Source organism: Lissotriton vulgaris, chromosome 7 (assembly GCF_964263255.1).
Source record: "Lissotriton vulgaris chromosome 7, aLisVul1.2, whole genome shotgun sequence".
Classification (NCBI taxonomy): Eukaryota; Metazoa; Chordata; class Amphibia; order Caudata; family Salamandridae; genus Lissotriton; species Lissotriton vulgaris.
Genome location: NC_141695.1, coordinates 249,287 through 268,767, shown reverse-complemented (window position 1 = coordinate 268,767; position 19,481 = coordinate 249,287). Strand labels below are relative to the sequence as shown.

Sequence of the window (19,481 nt, the reverse complement as noted above, 5' to 3'; positions counted from 1 at the left end):
AGGTGATGGGGTACAGAGGTAAGAGATGGAGAAGGTGATGGGGTACAGAGGTAAGAGATGGGGTGCAGAGGTAAGAGATAGGTTACAGAGGTAAGAGATGGGGTACAGAGGTAAGAGGAGGAGAAGGTGATGGGGTGCAGAGGGGAGAGATGGAGAAGGTGATGGGGTACAGAGGTAAGAGATGGAGAAGGTGATGGGGTACAGAGGTAAGAGATGGGGTGCAGAGGTAAGAGATGTGGTACAGAGGTAAGAGATGGGGTACAGAGGTAAGAGGAGGAGAAGGTGATGGGGTACAGAGGTAAGAGATGGGGTGCAGAGGTAAGAGATGGGGTACAGAGGTAAGAGATAGGGTACAGCGGCAAGAGGAGGAGAAGGGGATGGGGTACAGAGGTACAGGGGTAAGAGATGGAGAAGGAGAGTCCAGGGAGAGGAGGCGAGAGGAGGAGGTAAAATGTTGCTCCATCATTCACAGACACACAGACATGGGTGGGTTGCTAGACACTCTGAGGGTCACTTCCATTTCTCACCAGCAGAGGGCAGACTCCCCCGTGTTTCTGCGCATGCGCAGGGCTCTTACCTCGCCATTTGGAGTAGTGCAGGCGCTTGACCTCTGGTTCACTGTCGCGCTTCGCGGCGCTAGCCTTGCGCTCCTTGGCCTGTTTCTGGTGCAAGAGCTTGGCTGCCTCCTTGCGGGCGAAGTCTGAGAGCTGGTCTGTGTACTGTCCATAGATCTGTGAGGGTGAGAGAGAGGATGAGAGAGGGTGAGAGAGGGTGAGAGGGTGAGAGAGGGTGAGAGGGTGAGAGAGAGGGAGAGGGTGAGAGGGTGAGAGAGGGTGAGAGAGAGGGAGAGAAAAGGAGAGAGAGGGTGAGAAAGGGTAAGAGAGGGTGAGAGGGTGAGAGAGAGGATGAGAGAGGGTGTGAGAGGGAGAGAGAGAGGGGAGAGAGAGAGAGAGGGAGAGAGGGAGAGAGGGTGAGAGAGGGTGAGAGGGTGAGAGAGGATGAGAGAGGGTGAGAGAGAGGGAGAGAGAAGGAGAGAGAGGGTGAGAGAGGGTAAGAGAGGGTGAGAGAGGGTGAGTGAGGGTGAGAGAGGGAGAGGGGAGAGAGAGAGAGGGGGCGAGAGGGTGAGAGAGGGATAGAGTGTGAGAGAGGGAGAGAGGGTAAGAGAGGGTGAGAGAGGGAGAGAGAGGGAGAGAGGCTGAGAGAGGGTGAGAGGGTGAGAGAGGGAGAGAGGGAGGGAGGGTGAGAGAGGGAGAGAGGGTGAGAGAGAGGGAGAGAGGGTGAGGGAGGGTGAGAGAGGGAGAGAGGGTGAGAGAGGGAGGGAGGGTGAGAGAGGGACAGAGGGTGAGAGAGGGTGAGAGAGGAAGAGGGTGAGAGAGGGTGAGAGGGGGTGAGAGAGGGTGAGAGGGTGAGAGAGGGTGAGAGAGGGTGAGAGGGTGAGAGAGGGAGAGAGAGAGGATGAGAGAGGGTGAGAGAGGGTGAGATGGTGAGAGAGGGTGAGAGAGGGTCAGAGACAGGATGAGAGAGGGTGAGAGAGAGGGAGAGAGAAGGAAGAGGGTGAGAGAGGGTCAGAGAGGGTCAGAGACAGGATGAGAGAGGGTGAGAGAGAGGGAGAGAGAAGGAAGAGGGTGAGAGAGGGTGAGAGAGGGTGAGTGAGAGGGAGAGAGAAGGAGAGAGAGGGGAAAGAGGGGGAGAGAGGGGGAGAGAGGGTGAGATGATGAGAGAGGGTGAGAGGGAGGATGGGAGAGGATGAGAGAGGGTGAGAGGGTGAGAGGGTGAGATAGGGTGAGAGAGGGAGGGAGGGTGAGAGAGGGTGAGAGAGAGGATGAGAGAGGGTTAGAGGGTGAGAGGGTGAGAGAGGATGAGAGAGGGGGAGAGGGTGAGATAGGGTGAGAGAGGGCGGGAGGGTGAGAGAGGGTGAGAGAGGGAGAGAGGGTGAGGGACGGTGAGGGAGGGTGAGAGAGGGAGAGAGGGTGAGAGGGTGAGAGAAGGTGAGAGAGGGTGAGAGAAGGAGAGAGGGTGAGAGAGGGTGAGTGAGGGTGAGAGAGGGAGAGGGGTGTGAAAATACCCACACAGAACAAAGTAACAGGCACACCTGTAGCAAACTTCCCCCAACGAGAAATTGGGGTGTGATGTGTGTAAGGGGCTTTACACAGAACCAACAGGACTCCCTACGCAACCCTGACGTGCAAAGGAAAAACGCAAACCAAGCAAAGGAAACCTTGGCCCCCAAGGGAGTAACAATGCAATGCAGACCAAAGCACGAAGCAATCTGAAATCACCTAAGTAAATGCACGTAAAGTAAGCAGGCAAAAATCTTTCCCCAACAACTCAAATTGAGGAGTGATGTGTATTTATTTATTTATTTATTAGTTTTGTAAAGCGCAACAGATACCCGTAAGGGTTTCTTGGCGCTTGAAAGGCAAAAGCAGCGAGACACCAACAGATAGGGATCATTGGTTAAATAGCCAGGTTTTAACGGCTCTGCGGAAGCGAGCGTGACAGTTCTCTGCGCGGATGTCAAGGGGAAGAGAGTTCCAGAGTCTGGGCCCTAAACTAGAAAAGGAGCTGCCACTAATTCTGGAAAGCCTGCACTTAGGTACGAAAAATAGATTTTGTGAAGAAGAACGGAGAGAACGAGAAGAAGTGTAGGTCTTGACGAGGGACTGTAGGTACAAGGGGCCAACCCCAGCCTTCATCTTGTGCCTGTAGCTCAAACCCTTGAACTTCACGTGACTCTCAACGCTGAGCCAGTGGAGCTCACGAAGGCGTTCTGTGATGTGGTCGGTTTTTTGGCAGCCACAAAGAAGACGTGCGGCGGCGTTTTGGACCAATTGAAGACGTCGTGTGACTGCCTTGGTAGACCCCAGGTAAAGTATGTTGCCATAGTCCAGCCTGGAAGTCACCAAGGCGTTCACTACGGACTTCTGGGTGTCGGGCGGCAGCATCCAAAAGATTTTTCTCAGCCAGCGCAGGATGGTGAAACAGGTGGCTGCCACTTTGTTGGCTGATATTTCATGGGTAGACCATTGTCAATGATCACACCCAGGTTTCGCACATGCTCCGAAGGGGAAGGGAGTGAACCCATCACAGCTGGCCTATGCCTAGGACACCAGAGATCAGGTTTATTCCCAAGGACCAGAACCTCGGTCTTACCGCCATTAAGTTTGAGAAGGTTGAGGTTCATCCAATCGGAAATTTCACTAAGACCAACCTGCAGGGGGGGGGGTCGAGGCTGGATCAACTTGGGATAGCGAAAAAACGATTTGGGAATCATCGCGTAAGTGTACAAAATCAGCCCAGAACGTTGCGCGATGAGAGCCATGGGGGTAACGTAAAGATTAAAAAGAAGAGGGCTGAGGATCAAACCCTAGGGCACACCATAAGGGGAAAAATAATTTTTAGAGGTTTAGGAGTGTGAAAAGATTTGAAAAGTCCGGTTTGTCAGGAAGGATGTTAACCAGTCCAGGGCTTTTCCACCGATACCTATGGCCGCAAGGGATCTGAGGAGTATATTGTGGGACACAGTATCAAACGCTGCACTGAGATCGAGTTATATCAGTGCAACTGTGTCACCACGATCCAACAGAAAACGAAGGTTTTCTGTAACCCCAAGGAGAGTGGTCTCGGTGGAAAATCCGGGACGGAAGCCGGACTGAGAGGAGTGTAATAAATTATTGGTAGCCACAAACTGGGACAGGTGCTGGTGAATGTGCCTCTCTGAGACTTTAGAGAATACTGGCAGCAAAGAAATGGGGTGGAAGTTGAAAGGAACCTTGGGGTCTGCAGTAGGATTTTTCAGCAGAGGGGTAACCATTGCGTGCTTCCAACAGCTAGGGACAACAGCGGTGTTAAGTGACTGATTAAGTATAGTGCAAATCATGGAAAGCTGTGGGGTATCCAATAGGCGCAGTATTGGGACGGGTAAAGGATCAATGGGAGAGCCCGATTTAACTTTGCACAAGATCTCGCGAAGAGTCGAGGGGTGAAGATCAGGCCAGAACAAACGTGAAGCAGGGGAGGGAGCAAGAGGACTCCCCAAGGCTGAGAGGTGAAATAACAGGGAAATTACTGTCTCTTTTAGCGGAAATATCTTGATATATGTTCTCAATTTTTGAGATGAAGAACTGAGCAAGTTCATCACACTTGCTATTCGACAGGGGAGGAAGTTTAGCTGTGGTCTCAGAACCAGCGAGGCTTTTGACCACATTAAAAAGTACTTTAGACTTGTCAACTGCTTCCGATATCATTTTAGTGGCATCGTTAGCTCTAGTCGGGCGCAGGCTTCATGGGAGGGTTTCAGCTCATTTTTATAAATGAGGCCTGCCGATGGAGAGTAGTCCCTTCTCCAGGTGCGTTCCAGTTTTTTACAACGAGATTTATCCGTTTTTAGTGCCTCAGTATACCAGGGGCAGGTGTTTTATGAAATTTCACCTTCTTATGAACAGAAGGAAGGCCAGTATCAATGGCCTAAGGGAGCCCGGAATCAACCGTGCCGGCAGCAGTTTCCATGTCAACTGGATGAAGCAGACTGGTCGGAGGGCGGGTGGCAAGGGCCTTGTTAAAAGAGACAGAATCCAACTTTTTCCAGTCTCTTTTACTAAGGCTCACCGGGGCTCTACATTGAGGCATTGCTTCAGTGGCAGTAAAGGTGAATTTAATCAAATAATGATCAGAACAAAGAACAGGCAAGGCCGACGAGCAATGTAAGTGAGAGATATTAGCAAAGATGGGGTCAAGAAAACGACCACCACGATGGGTGGGGCCTTGAATATGTAAAGTGATATTCATAGACGCAAGGCCGGCAATAGGATGGCTGCTTGCGCTGTTCTTGGGATCCTCCAAATGAACATTAAAATCCCCAACAACCAAGAAATTGCTGGAAGTCGTAAGAACCGAGGCTATGTAGTCAGAAGGTCGTGCTGACCAGGCATTCGCAGGGCCTGGAGGGCGGTCACCGAGAGGCCAGTGAGGGTGATCCTGGGATGAGAGCAAGCTTAAAATACGCTGCCTCACAATTGCCTAGAGTGACAGGGTCAAGTTGACACTGAAAAATGTTCTTAAATATAACCGCAATGCCACCCCCGATTTTCTTGAGTCGGTCACTTCTAGCAATGGCGTAGCAGGCGGGTAAAGCTTCTGCGATATCTGGGCCAGAGCTTTCATGGAGCCATGTTTCAGTGACGAATAATGCATCCGGCATTTCATCCGCGAGAAGATCAAAGATCTCGTGTTTGTGTTTGTGCAAGGAGCGACAGTTCAGGCTCAGAAATGTAAAATGAGAATTCACCGAGGTGGTGGCCTGCTGAGCAAAGCGGCTGCTCAGCTGCGGGACATCCAAAGAGAAAGTGTAATCAGGACAAGATTGGGGAAACTGGTCCAACATATTAAAGGTGGAAACATCCTGTTCTGGTGTGGGTCTCAGCGCGTACAATTGCTCTGCGCTATAAATGATCCTAGGAGACGCTATTTGGCCATTGATTATGGCCCTTGGTCTTGTGTGGGCGCAGACAGGCACGCCTTCGGCGCGCCGTCGGTGCGCCCGCTGCGCCCGCACGCTACACGGACGGAAGATACCAGACATATATACAGGAAGAAGGCGGGATGGTCAAATGGACTAGACCGCAACCCTGCACCTACCAGCAATATGGCGGCTCACTCCCCGAGTAACCCACGACAGCGCCTAATCGGCTGCGTGGGATGCCACAAGTACAAGGGTAAGTAGCTAAGTGCAAAAATAGAGCCAGTGACCAAAAAGCAAATATAAAATAGATTTAAAAGAGTATTAAAAACAAAGGTTGAACTCGCTGTCTAGCTTTCCCGGCTTTCCCGGAAAAATGTGTGTAGGGGCTTCACACAGAGCCAAAGGAACACTCAACGCAAAGGAAAATTCAACGCCGCCCTGGCGGGAAGAAACATTACTCAAGTAGGAGAGCTTGAAGTCCAAGGGAGTAATACATATGCAAGCAAGCCGTACCTAGTAAATCACGTACCTAAAAGCATATGAAGTAGGTATACAAAACAAGTAAAGATCACACCGATCAACAACAATACCCTCCACCCAAACATAAAGTTGGGTTGTGATGTGTGAGGGGGACTTCACACAGGACTAATGTAAAAGCACATAAGGAACGAAACTGCATATAAGGTAAGTAAATGCATAAGTGAGGAGTAGAATCTGGCTCATGCAGACACGCAGGATAATCACCAGGACCATGTAAAAGTGGGAAACATCAGAACATTAATAAGGTAAACCACAGGGCAAAGTACAACATGCAATCGCAACCCTGACGTGCGACAGAAGAGAAAGGATAAAGCAGAGTGAAGAAAGTGCAAAATACCACTCAAATGCACAGACAGGCAGGACACGTGTTCAATGACCTCAGAGAAATGATAACAAGCATTTGCAATGCAATAGGTCTCGCATTAGGAAAGTTTGAGCTATTGGTATTGTAAATGACAATTTTTTTATTTATATTTTGTTTTTGAAAATAACTAAATTAATAGCTTTGTCATTTACAATGCCAATAGTTATAACTTTCGCAAATGTGACACCTATAGCATTTGTAATGCAATATGTGTTGTATTTACGTGACTTACATGTATTGATATTGCAAATAACAATGGCTTTTAATTTTTTTTAATAGTTAATAATTAAATAAAAGTTATTGTAATTTATAATGGCAATAGCTTAAAGTTTTGTAAATAACTTTTGTGAAGATTATGTTCAGTGTATTTTATTGTGACGAAATTCCAAGAACAGAATTGAAATATTAACATGTTTTTGTTACATTTGTAATAAAGCTTCGAACATTGAGAGAGCATATTTGAACCAGGTGTTGTTGAATGGTCGCAGAGATTGATGATGTGGTGGCGCTGAGTGATGTTGTGATGGCAAACGAGTGATGCTGTGGCGTTCAGTGATGCTGTGGTAGCACATAGTGATTTTGTGAGGGTGAGGGGGTGTGAGGGTGAGGGGGAGTGAGGGGGTGTGAAGGTGAGAGGGGGTGAGGGTGTGTGTGAGGGGGTGTGAGGGTGAGGGGGTGAGAGGGTGAGGGGGTGTGAGGTTGAGTGAGGGGGTGTGAGGGTGAGAGTGGGTGAGGGGGTGTGAGGGGGTGTGAGGGTGAGGGGGTGTGAGGGTGAGTGAGGGGGTGTGAGGGTGAGGGTGTGTGATGGTGGGGGGGTGAGGGTGTGTGAGGGTGAGGTTGGGTGAGGGGGTGTGGGGGTGAGAGGGGGTGAGGGTTTGTGAGGGTGAGGGGGTGAGGGTGTGTGAGGGTGAGGGGGGGTGAGGGTGAGTGAGGGTGTGTGAGGGTGAGGGTGTGTGATGGTGAGGATGTGTGAGGGTGAGGGTGTGTGGGGGTGAGGGGGTATGAGGGTGAGGGGTGTGAGGGTGAGGGGGTGTGAGTGTGAGAGTGTGAGAGTGTGGGTGAGGGGTGCAAGGGTGTGAGGGGGAGGGTGTGGGGTTGTGAGGGTATAGGGTGGTGAGGGTGTGGGGTTGTGAGGGTGAGGGAGGGTGAGGGGGGTGACAGGGGTGACGGGGGTGAGGGTGAGTGAGGATGCGGGTGTGTGAGGGTGAGGGTGTGTGAGGGTGAGGTGGGTGCGGGTGTGTGAGGGTGAGAGGGTGTGTGAGGATGTGTGTGAGGGTGAGAGGGTGTGTGTGAGGGTGAGGGGGTAAGGGTGAGGGTGAGTGAGGGTGAGAAGGTGAGTGAGGGTTTGTGAGGGTGAGGGTGTGTGAGGGTGTGTGAGGGTGAGGGTGAGAGTGGGTGAGGGTGAGGGTGTGTGAGGGTGAGGGTGTGTGAGGGTGAGGGCGTGTGAAGGTGAGGGGGTGTGAGGGTGAGGGGGTGTGAGAGTGAGGGGGTGTGAGAGTGAGGGGGTGTGAGAGTGAGGGGGTGTGAGAGTGAGGGTGTGTGAGGGTAAGGGGGTGTGAGGGTGGGTGGGTGAGGGTGGGTGAGAGGGATGGTGAGGGTGAGAAGGTGTGTGAGGGTGAAAGGGTGTGTGAGGGTGGGTGGGTGAGGGTGGGTGAGAGGGAGGGTGAGGGTGAGTGTGTGAGTGAGGGTGAGGGGGTGTGAGGGTGAGGGGATGTGAGGGTGAGGGGGTGGCGACTAGGGAGGAATGGACAGCAACATCCAATCTATATTTACTGAAAGGTCTTCCCATACACTGTTACCCATTTGAAGATCCTTAACCCACTCGCAAATTGCAATTTCTGGCATTGCTCTGAAAGCAGGCTTAATAAGGCATGTAGAACCAGAGCGGTAGACACACATTGCTCCACGATAGGGTAACTTGCCTTGAAGCAGAATTAATAAAATTAAGCCATGAATGTTTTATATGCTAAAACAAATTAGCTACGTTATCTGCATCAACATTAGTTGAGAGGCCAAAGAACAGTGTAAGAAAAATAGGCCCCAGAGGTTTTATTTGTGTGACTTCACTGCATAACAAGATAAGACCCCTGTTATAACCTATTTTAAGGCACTGTGGGAGGAAGCGGGCCGTATAGATAATTATACTTCAAAACTAATACAGATTATGTAAAAAGCGTTTTCATATGAAGAGTTATGAATAGTAAAAAAAAAGTATAACTACTTGAGTTAATGGATGCCCAACGCTTCAGCAATTTAATTAGCAGGCTTGAAATCCAAAAATAAATCCACGGGCTGCTTCATAGTTCAATAAGATAACAGACCCTGCCCTTGTAGTGATAGGGAGGGTGCCGCCGCGCTGCCCGCGGCGACCCGGAAGCTCTTGGCCGGCCGGCCAATCCGCTCGCGGCCGACCGGAAGTCCCGCCTCCCGAGGTCCGTGAACAGGCATGCCGGCGCATGGAGCGCCCTGCCGGTCCGGGGTAGCCCGGGTCCCCAGGAGGGGGCCGGAGAGAAGGAGGAGTGTGGCGCCTGTTGCGGGGCTCCTCTGCCCTGAGGGAGCCCCGATTCAGAAGAGGAGACGAGACACGCCGCGCCGTGAGGAGCGGAGCGCGAGAGGAGCCCCGCCGGAAGAGCGCAGTCGGTGAGTGGGGCCCAGGGCTGATGTGAAGTGCGTGCGTGCCTGTGTGTATGCCTGGGGGGGGGGGAGTGTGTGCGCGCGTGTGTGAGCGAGGGAATGTGTGTGCGCATGCGTGACTGTGTGTGATTGAGAGAGAATGCGAGGTAGGGGATAGTGTGCCTGTATGTGTGCCTGTATGTGTGCCGTATGCCTGCGTGTGCATGCGCGCGCCTGTGTGTGTGTGTGTGCGTGCGTGCATGCAGAGGGGTGGGGGCTGCCTGTGTCTGTGTGTGAGCAAGGGCTTTGCACCGCGCATGCGCAGCTATCAGACGCGCGCTCCCAAGGTGAAATCTGACATTGTCAAAGCGCGCGTCTGGTAGCTGTCCAAATTCCTAAATACGGGCCACAATAGGTCTGAAGCAGACACCTTCAATGCTCACGCATTGAGGGAAGGGCTGCTCGACCTAAAAAGGGATAAAGAGCCATATAAGATCACAACGACCCGCTTGTGAGTAGAGTAACCTGAGGCATCCCTCATGGCACACTCTAAACTTTTGCACTCCAGCTCTAAGGAAAGCAAAACACTTCACAAGAACATACAGATGTAACAATTCCAGCCAACACTCTCACTTGTACCGGTGCCTGTAATCATTTAAATATAAAGTATGTTGTAAAGCGGAATTCAATGGGAATTCAAACAGTAGAGTAAGGTATACACTGTGCAGGGTGGGGAACCAGTGAACACAAGGCACAGTGTGGAATACAGGGTTATCAGGCACATGAATTGTCAAGCTGAACGATTTCCAGTTTAAAGGCGCATTACCACCAATGACCACATGATGGCAGTGGAGCACCAGAGAATGTCTATGTTCCCGTGAATGCACGCTGTGCTGATGAGGAAATTGAGGTGGACGATTGGAAGTCAGGAGGGAGGGACAGCAGCAGGGAAGAAAATATGAATATGGCCCAGCAGTCTTGGCAACCTCGAAAATCATGACTTTCTTTTCATGGACCCTCACACACACGGACACTCCCCTCCGCTTGTATCACCCACAAAGCCTTGCACTCCTCCTCTCCCCGCTACCTGGCAAATAAACTGAAACTCTCTGGAGGCTCTAGAGTCTAGACCTTCACGCAATGCCGAGAATCTACTGCTTGAACCTCCCACTTTCAAGAAGGAAAGAACAATGGCCCAATCCTTTTCAGGCAACGCAGTGAGAATCTGGAACTCGTTTCCGCCTGAGCTCCGGACCACCGCCTCCTCCCAGGCCTTCAAAAGGGACCTCAAAGTTCTCCTCCTCCAGAGACACCTCCAATAGTAATTCACGTCCTCTTGCTATTCGGAGGAAGACTTCCCACTACTGATATTTTCTACTTTCCATGACCATGGGAGTGCCTTCCCAGTGTTTTCCTGTGGTGGGAGTGTCTGCCTTTTTGCAGTATTCTCCATGTACTTGTGTTCGGTGCCCTTTTATTTATTTTATTTATTTATTTTTGGCGATTTTTAGAGCGCGCAAATACCCGAGGGTGTCTCGGCGCTGTGACACAGAACTCTCAGTAGGAAAAGGAAACTAGGCATGGAATAGCCATGTTTTCAGATTTTTTCTGAACTTAAGCAGGGTAGGTGCACACTTAAGGTGGAGAGGGAGAGTGTTCCACAGTCTAGCTGTGGCAACGGTGAAACGTTTGTCTCCCCAGTTAGCCCTTCTTGTGCGGGGGACTGTTAGCAGATGGGCAGAAGATGAACGCAATGTTCTTTGCTGTTCGGGAGGGCGAAAGGCTTGTTTTAGAAATAGGGGGCCATGGTTATGAATGGCTTTGTACGCTATGCACAAGGCTTTAAATTTGATGCGGCTCCTTACCGGCAGCCAATGCAGCTGTTGGATGTAGGGGGAGACAGATGCAAATTTAGGAATGCGTAGCAGGGTCCTAGCTGCTGCATTCTGTACAGTCTGTAATTTATTGAGGACCTTTTGTTGTGCATTTAGGAGTAAGGCATTACAATAGTCGGTCTTGGAAAAGACTAGCGTGCTGACTAAAGTTTTGCCTGCGGAAGATGGTAGGTACGGGATGAGTTTTTTGATTTTTTTTAAGGTGTGGAAGGCAGATGAGACCACTGAGTTTGCGTGCTGCTGGAAGGACAGTTTGTTGTCGAAGATGACCCCCAAGTTTCGTACCTTGACCACTGGTACTGGAGGTTGTCCCATTTGTTGGGGCCACCATTTTGTAACGTGCACATAACACTTTGCCCTTATAACACACGGTTGCTACCTCTCACATGTTTTTACCTTTGATGCATGCACAAGTGCCACCTTGCCTACGTAACGCTTGTTCGTGTGCCAGCACTTATTGCAGTATTATACCTCAAATTATACTCTGTTTTCTCTTATAACTGCACACTTGTCACTTTTCCTCTTGTGCACTTTTGACTACCTCATGTATTTTTGGTTGTTCACAATTTTTACTACCTCAAGTATTTTGTTTGCTCACAATTGTCACTATTACCTTTACTACCTCATGTATTTTTGGTTGCTCACAATTTTTACTACCTCATGTTTTTTGTTTTGCTCACAATTGTCACTATTACCTTATGTAAGTAACGTATGCTTTTGTAACCTGCTCTTTTGTAATGTTTCTCATTATGTTTCATTTCTGTTCCTAATGTGAAGCGCTCTGACGCCTTCGGGTAAAGTCTGCGCTATATAAAAATGCATAAATAAATAAAATAAATAAAAATCCTCCCACACAGACACCAGGCTGAGCAGCAGCAGAACAAAGAGGAGGGAATGAACTGCTCATCATGAAAGGGCAGGAAGCCCGTCTTGAAGTCAGCCAATAGGTGAAGTGGGCGGACCCATTAAAGTTAGCCAATGACTGAAGTGGGCGGATCCAGTAGTGTTAGCTAATGACTGAAGTGGGCAGAGCCAGTAAAGTTAGCCAATGACTAAAGTGGGCTGACCCAGTAAAGTTAGCCAATGACTGAAGTGGGCGGACCCAGTAAAGGTAGCTAATGACAGCTTAAAACGTGGATATTTGACAAATAATCCCCTCCCCCTCCTAAGCGCCTTGAAACCCTCTGGGTATGTAGTGCGCTATACAAATTTTATGACTTGACTTGACTTGACTTGAATGACTGGAGTGGGCGGACCCAGTAAAGTTAGCCAATGACTGAAGTGGGCAGAGCCAGTAAAGTTAGCCAATGACTGAAGTGGGCTGACCCATTATCGTTGGCCAATGACTGAAGAGGGCGGGCCCATTGCCCCATTGTGTATGCAGGACAGTGCTGGAGGACAATGCAAATGTCACCGTAACAAACAACTGGCTGAAGAGGGCTGGCTGGAAGCCCCCGCAAGTAAGAAGATGATGCACGTAACCTTAGTACAATCAGAAATGTTGGCTAACGCCAGGCCTAAACACTGCTCCATTTGCTATGAGTGAGTCATGAGGTCAGTGATGAGGGGAGGGACACCAGTTGTGCGTGGGTCCGTTTACTGGTAATGCCCCGGTCACTTACCGGTAATCCTCATTACTCCGAGTATTGTCTTCCTCGCCCCATGAGTTATGAAGTGCGCTTCAGCTCCGCACCAGAACTCTCTAAAGAAAATCAGCATCCCATGCCTCCCATCCCTCCCCAACATGGCCGACCACCGTCATCAAAGACCTAGTATAAGGGGAGGGGCGGCTCGCCCCTTTTCCTGTAGAACTACCAAGCCCTAAGACCCGATAAAGCTGATAGAAAAACAGGGAGGGAGGGATGGGAACTCGTGTGTCGAGGAAGTAATGAAGATTACCAGTAAGTAACCGTGGCATTAACTCCTCGTAAGTCTTCCTCGCCACCAGAGTTACAAAGTGAGCACATACCCTAGCTCAGCAGCTTCATGGAAATGCACAAGAAACCACAGATGACGGGGTGATGCAAAACAGCAGGTTTAATCAAAAATTAAGCAAATGGAAAACCAAGAAGCACAGAAGGCGGGAACATCAAGACCCGGATGAACTAGCCCCGAGAACCGCCTCAGCAAAACTCCCAGCCGAAGGACCACCAAACACCATCTGATAGTGGTCCATAAATATGTGAGGGGAGGACCAGGTCATGGCCCTACAGATATCCTAAGCCGACACCCCCTTGAACGAGGCCTAGGAGACAGACAGACCCCTGGTAGACCAATCCTGCATCCGGGCCAACACCTCAGAACCCTGAGCACCATAGGTCAGCAAGACAGACTGCCTGATTCACCAACGCAAGGTGGAGAGGGAAGGTTTATGACCAGACCTGACAGGCCCAAAAGTGACAAATAAGTTATCACAGCAGCAGACAGACGCAGTCCGCTCCAAAAACAACAATCCAGCACGCCGGACATCCAACAGTGAGAGAGCAGAATCCACCTCAGACCCAACGACCGGAGGGAAAGTAGGCAACACCACCTCACCCGAACAGTTGATAATTGAAGGGACCTTGGGCAGAACTTAGGATACGGGCGCAACACAATACGGTCCGGCAGGACCCGCAAAAATGGAGGAGAACGCAGAAAAGAACCCAGTTCCCCTGTCGGCCAGCAGCGAAGATGGCCACCAAAAATACCACCTTCATGGTGAGGAATCTGATATCCGCGGACCCACCGGGCTCAAAAGGAGTCTTCTGAAGGGTCCCCAACACCAATGGAATTACCCAGGATGGCTCAAGGCAAATAGCCCTGGGACTTTGTAAAAAGCAACTCCGAAGTAGCCGGGCCACCAAAGGATCCAACTCATCCAACAGAGGATTGCGCAAAACCCGCAAGGCTGCCCACTGAGCCCGCAGAATAGAAGGGGCCAGGCCCAAGGATACGTCGGAAAGGAAATCGAGCACCCTCATTGGATCCACAGACACAGAGTCCAATCCCTACGAAAGACAGCACCTAGAAAAGGACTCCAATGACGAGAATAAGAAAGAAGAGTAGCCGGGCGGTGGGAGCCCTAAAGCAACTCCACCACCTCCAGGGAGCAACGTCGAGACAGCAGGCTCATCCTCTCATTAGACAGCCCTGAAGATAAAGCCGACCCAGAACCCCCACAGGAAGGGGAGGGCCCCGCAATGGGTACGGAAGATCCGGGAGCACCCAGCACTCCTGGACGGCCATCTTCCTCAGAAGAGGAAACCAAGGGCGGCAAACCCAGCCGGGTACCACCAACAGAACAAATGCCCTGTCCTGGCAAATCTTGCAAAGAACTTGTGTAATCAAAGGTATCGGAGAAAAGGCATAAAGCAGGGAACCCGGTCAATGGAACGACAATGCAGCCAGCCGCCACTCCCCCATGTACGGGAGGAGTGCACAGTAGCGAGGCAGGTGAGCATTGTTCCCGAGTGCAGGGCTGACACCGCTGCCTGCCAGCCGCCAGAGCCCACTCGTGCAGGGCTGCAAGACAGCAGAGCCCAATACCCCGAGCCCACTAGAGCAGGGCATGAAGCCACAAGGGGTGGGAAGGAACCCCAGGAAATGAGCCCGCAAAGGCAGGGCCTCCTCCCCAGGGTGGTGGGTCCTGCTAGAACAGGACCTCGCACTTACCTGAAACGAGCACTTGGAGAGTCGGTGCAGAACAAAAAAAACAGGAAGTGGGGCATGCTGACCTTCCCCTTATACTGGGTCAAAGGTGACGGTGGTTGGCCATGTTGGGGAGGCATGGGAGGCATGGGATACTGCTTTGCTTTGGAGGGTTCTGGTGTGGAGCTGAAGCTCACTTTGTAACTCTGGTGCGAGGAAGACCTACAAGGAGGTAATGAGGAGATGGGGCACAGTTGTGAGTGGGTCATTTGGTAAGAGATGAGGGGAAGGGCACAGTTGTGAGTGAGTCATTTGGTTAGAGATGAGGGGAAGGGCACAGTTGTGAGTGAGTCATTTGGTTAGAGATGAGGAGAAGTGCACCAGTTGTGAGTGGGTCACTAGGTTAATGATGAGGGGAACTGCACTAGTTGTGAGTGAGTCATATGGTTAGAGATGAGGGGAAGTGCACCAGTTGTGAGTGAGTCACTAGGTTAATGATGAGGGGAAGTGCACTAGTTGTGAGTGAGTCATATGGTTAGAGATGAGGGGAAGTGCACCAGTTGTGAGTGAGTCATTTGGTTAGAGATGAGGGGAAGTGCACCAGTTGTGAGTGAGTCATTTGGTTAGAGATGAGGGGAACTGCACTAGGTGTGAGTGAGTCATTAGGTTAATGATGAGGGGAACTGCACTAGTTGTGAGTGAGTCATTAGGTTAATGATGAGGGGAACTGCACTAGTTGTGAGTGAGTCATTTGGTTAGAGATGAGGGGAAGCGCACCAGTTGTGAGTGAGTCACTAGGTTAATGATGAGGAGAAGTGCACTAGTTGTGAGTGAGTCATATGGTTAGAGATGAGGGGAAGTGCACCAGTTGTGAGTGAGTCATTTGGTTAGAGATGAGGGGAACTGCACTAGTTGTGAGTGAGTCATTAGGTTAATGATGAGGGGAAGTGCACCAGTTGTGAGTGAGTCACTAGGTTAATGATGAGCGGAACTACACTAGTTGTGAGTGAGTCATTAGGTTAATGATGAGGGGAAGGGCACCAGTTGTGAGTGAGTCATTTGTTTAGAGATGAGGGGAAGTGCACCAGTTGTGAGTGAGTCATTTGGTTAGAGATGAGGGGAAGTGCACCAGTTGTGAGTGAGTCATTAGGTTAATGATGAGGGGAAGTGCACTAGTTGTGAGTGAGTCATATGGTTAGAGATGAGGGGAAGTGCACCAGTTGTGAGTGAGTCATTTGGTTAGAGATGAGGGGAAGTGCACCAGTTGTGAGTGAGTCATTTGGTTAGAGATGAGGGGAAGTGCACCAGTTGTGAGTGAGTCATTAGGTTAATGATGAGGGGAAGTGCACTAGTTGTGAGTGAGTCATATGGTTAGAGATGAGGGGAAGTGCACCAGTTGTGAGTGAGTCATTAGGTTAATGATGAGGGGAAGGGCACCAGTTGTGTTGTGAGTGAGTCATTTGGTTAGAGATGAGGGGAAGTGCACCAGTTGTGAGTGAGTCATTTGGTTAGAGATGAGAGGAACTGCACTAGTTGTGATAGATGTCAGTGCAGACAGGAGGGGCCCCTGCTAGGAGGGATAGATGTCAGTGCAGGCAGGAGGGGCCCCTGCTAGGAGGGATAGATGTTAGTGCAGGCACGAGGGGCCTCGGCTCCCTCCCAGCCCGTGTTGGCAGTAGTCACTGATGCTTCTAAACTGAGGCAGCGAGTGCACAGTAGGTGAGTGCACCCTGGTGGGATCTGGCTCCCCCAACAAATGTTGTCAAATGTCAAATGTCAAATGCTTTAATATAGCGCACTTATCACCAAAAGAGGTCTCAAGGCGCTTTGCAGAAGAAAGGCATCGACCTACCAGAGCGGAGACACATCGCAGGGGAGTCTTTATTTGGGAAAGAGCCACGTCTTCAAACCCTGCGAAACTCCAGATAATTGGAGAGGGACAGGAGATGAATAGGTAAGTTCTTCAGAAGATGAGGGGCCACATATGAAAAGGACCGACATCCATTCCTGGACGTCCGGACTCTAGGCTGGGACAGCAAGAACTTCGAGCTAGAGCGAAGGGCTCTAGAAGGGGTATGCCAGACTAATGTTTTTGCTAGATAAGAAGGGTCGATGCCATGAAGGAGTTTATGGGTTAAACTCAAGATTTTAAAATGGCATCTTTGGCGCACAGGTAGCCAGTGCAGCTTTTTGAGGATGGGTTTGGAGGCAGACCTAGGAGGCAGACCCAGCACTAGTCTCGCAGCCGTATTCTGGAGGGTTTGCAACTTGGTCAGCAGACTCATTTATGGAAGCAAACATTGCATTACAATAGTCAAGCCTGCTGATTATCAAACCCTGGACCAGAGGCTTTCTAGCTTCAGGTGGAAGCCATTTAAAGATTTTTCTCAATTGCCGTAGTATTCCGAAACAAGTTCCGGATACTTGATTGACGTGAGCTTTCATAGAGAGAGCACCGTCGAGCCTGATGCCTAAATCTCGTACGACTTCTTTGGGTTCCGGGCAAGGCCCTAGATCATGAGGCCACCAATCCTGAGATCAGATAGTCTTGGCCTTGCCGAATAGCAACATTTCGGTCTTACTGCAGTTGAGTTGAAGTCTGTTTTCACTCATCCAATTATTGATGTGAACCGTGCATTGTTTAAATCTGGGGTAGGTTTCCTGGAGATTGGATCTGCAGGTGATAAGCACCTGCGTATTGTCTGCGTAAGACACCGTAGTGAAGCCGTAGGATTTCATGATGTGGGCCAGAGGGCAAAGATAAAGATTAAATAATAAGGGACTGAGGATCGATCCCTGCGGGACCCCCACAGAAAGAGGGATGGGAACAGATGCATGAGAGTTCATCTTAATTTAAGAGTGACGGTCCTTGAGACAATCCACAAAACAGGCCAGAGCGTTGCCTCTGACACCAACCTCACACGACCGGTGTTTCAAGATGCTGTGGGAGATGGTGTCAAAGTCGGCGGAAAGATCCAATAATACCAAAATGGCTGATTTGCCTCTATCCAAGGAGAGTCGATGTTATCCACTATTTCAATTACTGCGGTTTCAGTGCCGTGAGCGGCACGGAAACCGGACTGCGACAAGTCAAGAAGTGCATGTGTTTCAGTATAAGAATAATAAAAAAAAAATAATAATAAATCATTTGTAGAGCACCTGGCTACACAAAAACTGTGTGTCCCCGCGCTAACTGCTGATAAAATACAGAGATCAAAATGCAGCTGTGGAAAAGAAGCTCAGGGGATGTTACATGTTGGGAAACAGAAGCGTTTTAAGTTTTCCCCGAAATCTCATTTCAGATGGTTCCATCCGCAAGTGGAGCGGGAGCGCATTCCAGTTTTTGGAGGCTAAGTACCTGAAGGAGCTTCCTCCCATTCTGGCCCTGAAAATTCGAGGAAGTTTAAATAACATCGTGCCGGATGATCTTAGGTTCCGAGTAGGGCGATGTATTGTGAGAAGGTTTTTTAAGTATTCAGGGCCTTTGCCCTGAGCGATGCGATGAGCATAGCAAAGGGTTTTGAATTTGATCCTCTCCCTAACCGGAAGCCAGTGAAGTTTGGCCAGGGCGGTTTTTGCGGAAGCTCTACGTGAGAGTCCGAGCACGAGGCATGCGGCAGCATTCTGCACACACTGGAGTTGATGTAATCCCTTTTGACTGAGCCCAATCAGGCGGGCATTCCCATAATCAAAATGGGGGGTCACCAGCGCGTGGACAATTGTTTTTCTGGCTTCGGTAGGGAGGAGATCCAATATCTTTCGAAGAACCTTTAGTATGCCAAAGCACCTTCCCCTTACCCTGCTGACATGGGTCTTGCCAGAGAGATCAGAGTCCAGCATAACACCTAGGTTTCTACTCCCCAGGAATGGGGGGATTTCCTAGTTCGATAGGCCACCATGAGCAAGACCAAGCTGATGCTGCTCTCCCGATCACCAGTAGTTCAGTCTTTTCGCCATTTAGACGAAGGCAGTTGTTATTCATCCAGACTGCTTCTGCTGACATGCAATTCGAGAAATTGATGGCATCTTCTCTTCGGTCGGGAGTAAGCTTAAACACCAGCTGGGTGTCGTCAGCGTAGCTGACAATGCCCACCCCGAAACCTTCTACAATGTGATCCAGGGGTTCCATATAGATGTTAAATAAAGTAGGGCTCAGACTTGAGCCCTGAGGAACCCCATGGCTCACCTCCCGAAGGGAGGATCTAAAGGGTGGGCAGTGTAGCTGAAAGCTTCTGTCGGCCAAGAAGGAACGCAGCCAGGCAAGAGCTGAACCCGTTACCCCCATGTCTGAGAGACGAGACAAGAGCGTTGAGGGCAGCACGGTGTCAAATGCTGCACTAAGGTCTAATAAGACCAACGCTGCTGTCTCGCCTTCGTCCGCTATCGACGCTCAGTAGAGTATAGAACTGCCGACTCAGTAGAGTAGCCCGCTCTAAATCCCGATTGTGAGGGGTGGAGGAGGGCTTCTGCCTCCAAATACTCCATGAGCTGTCTGTTCGCAATTTTTACTATTATTTTAGCGCAGAATGGGAGGAGGGAGATGGGGCGGAGATTTTGGAGCTGAGAAATGGGAATATTGGGCTTTTGTTTTAGTGGTATAACTTGAGCAGTTTTCCATACCACCGGTACGTAGCATTCCTGAAATGACGGTGTCACCATGTGACTGATATAGTCGATTAATATACTTTCCATAACTCCCTTGCACCGGTCCGGTGGGCAGGCGTCACTGGGGGAGCCGGATTGTATACTATTAATAATACCTAAAAGTTCATGTCTTTCAGGGGTTTTAAAACAAGTAAGAGGTGATTTATGTGCTGAGATGGTTCTAGTGTCCTCACTGTTATTTGAGAGATTTTTATTGTCTACAAAGAAGAGACATGTTTGTTGACCAAATATTCAAGGACCTTCCCAAAGTAAGGCAGTAGAGACATAGGTCTATAATTAGACAAGATGGCGGGATCACCGTTGGGCTTTTTAA

At 50.0% G+C, this 19,481-nt stretch overlaps 1 protein-coding gene across 1 annotated transcript in view; it reads right to left on the bottom strand.

Annotated features, from left to right (window-relative positions):
- Positions 1-19,481, bottom strand: part of CLCN1 (chloride voltage-gated channel 1) — a gene marked incomplete at its 5' end in the record, with an annotated part of 596,613 nt that overhangs the window by 329,900 nt on the left and 247,232 nt on the right. The window contains one exon of the mRNA XM_086928421.1: positions 578-731. Coding sequence (XP_086784547.1) covers positions 578-731 — 154 coding nt within the window. The remainder of the gene's footprint in view (positions 1-577; positions 732-19,481) is intronic.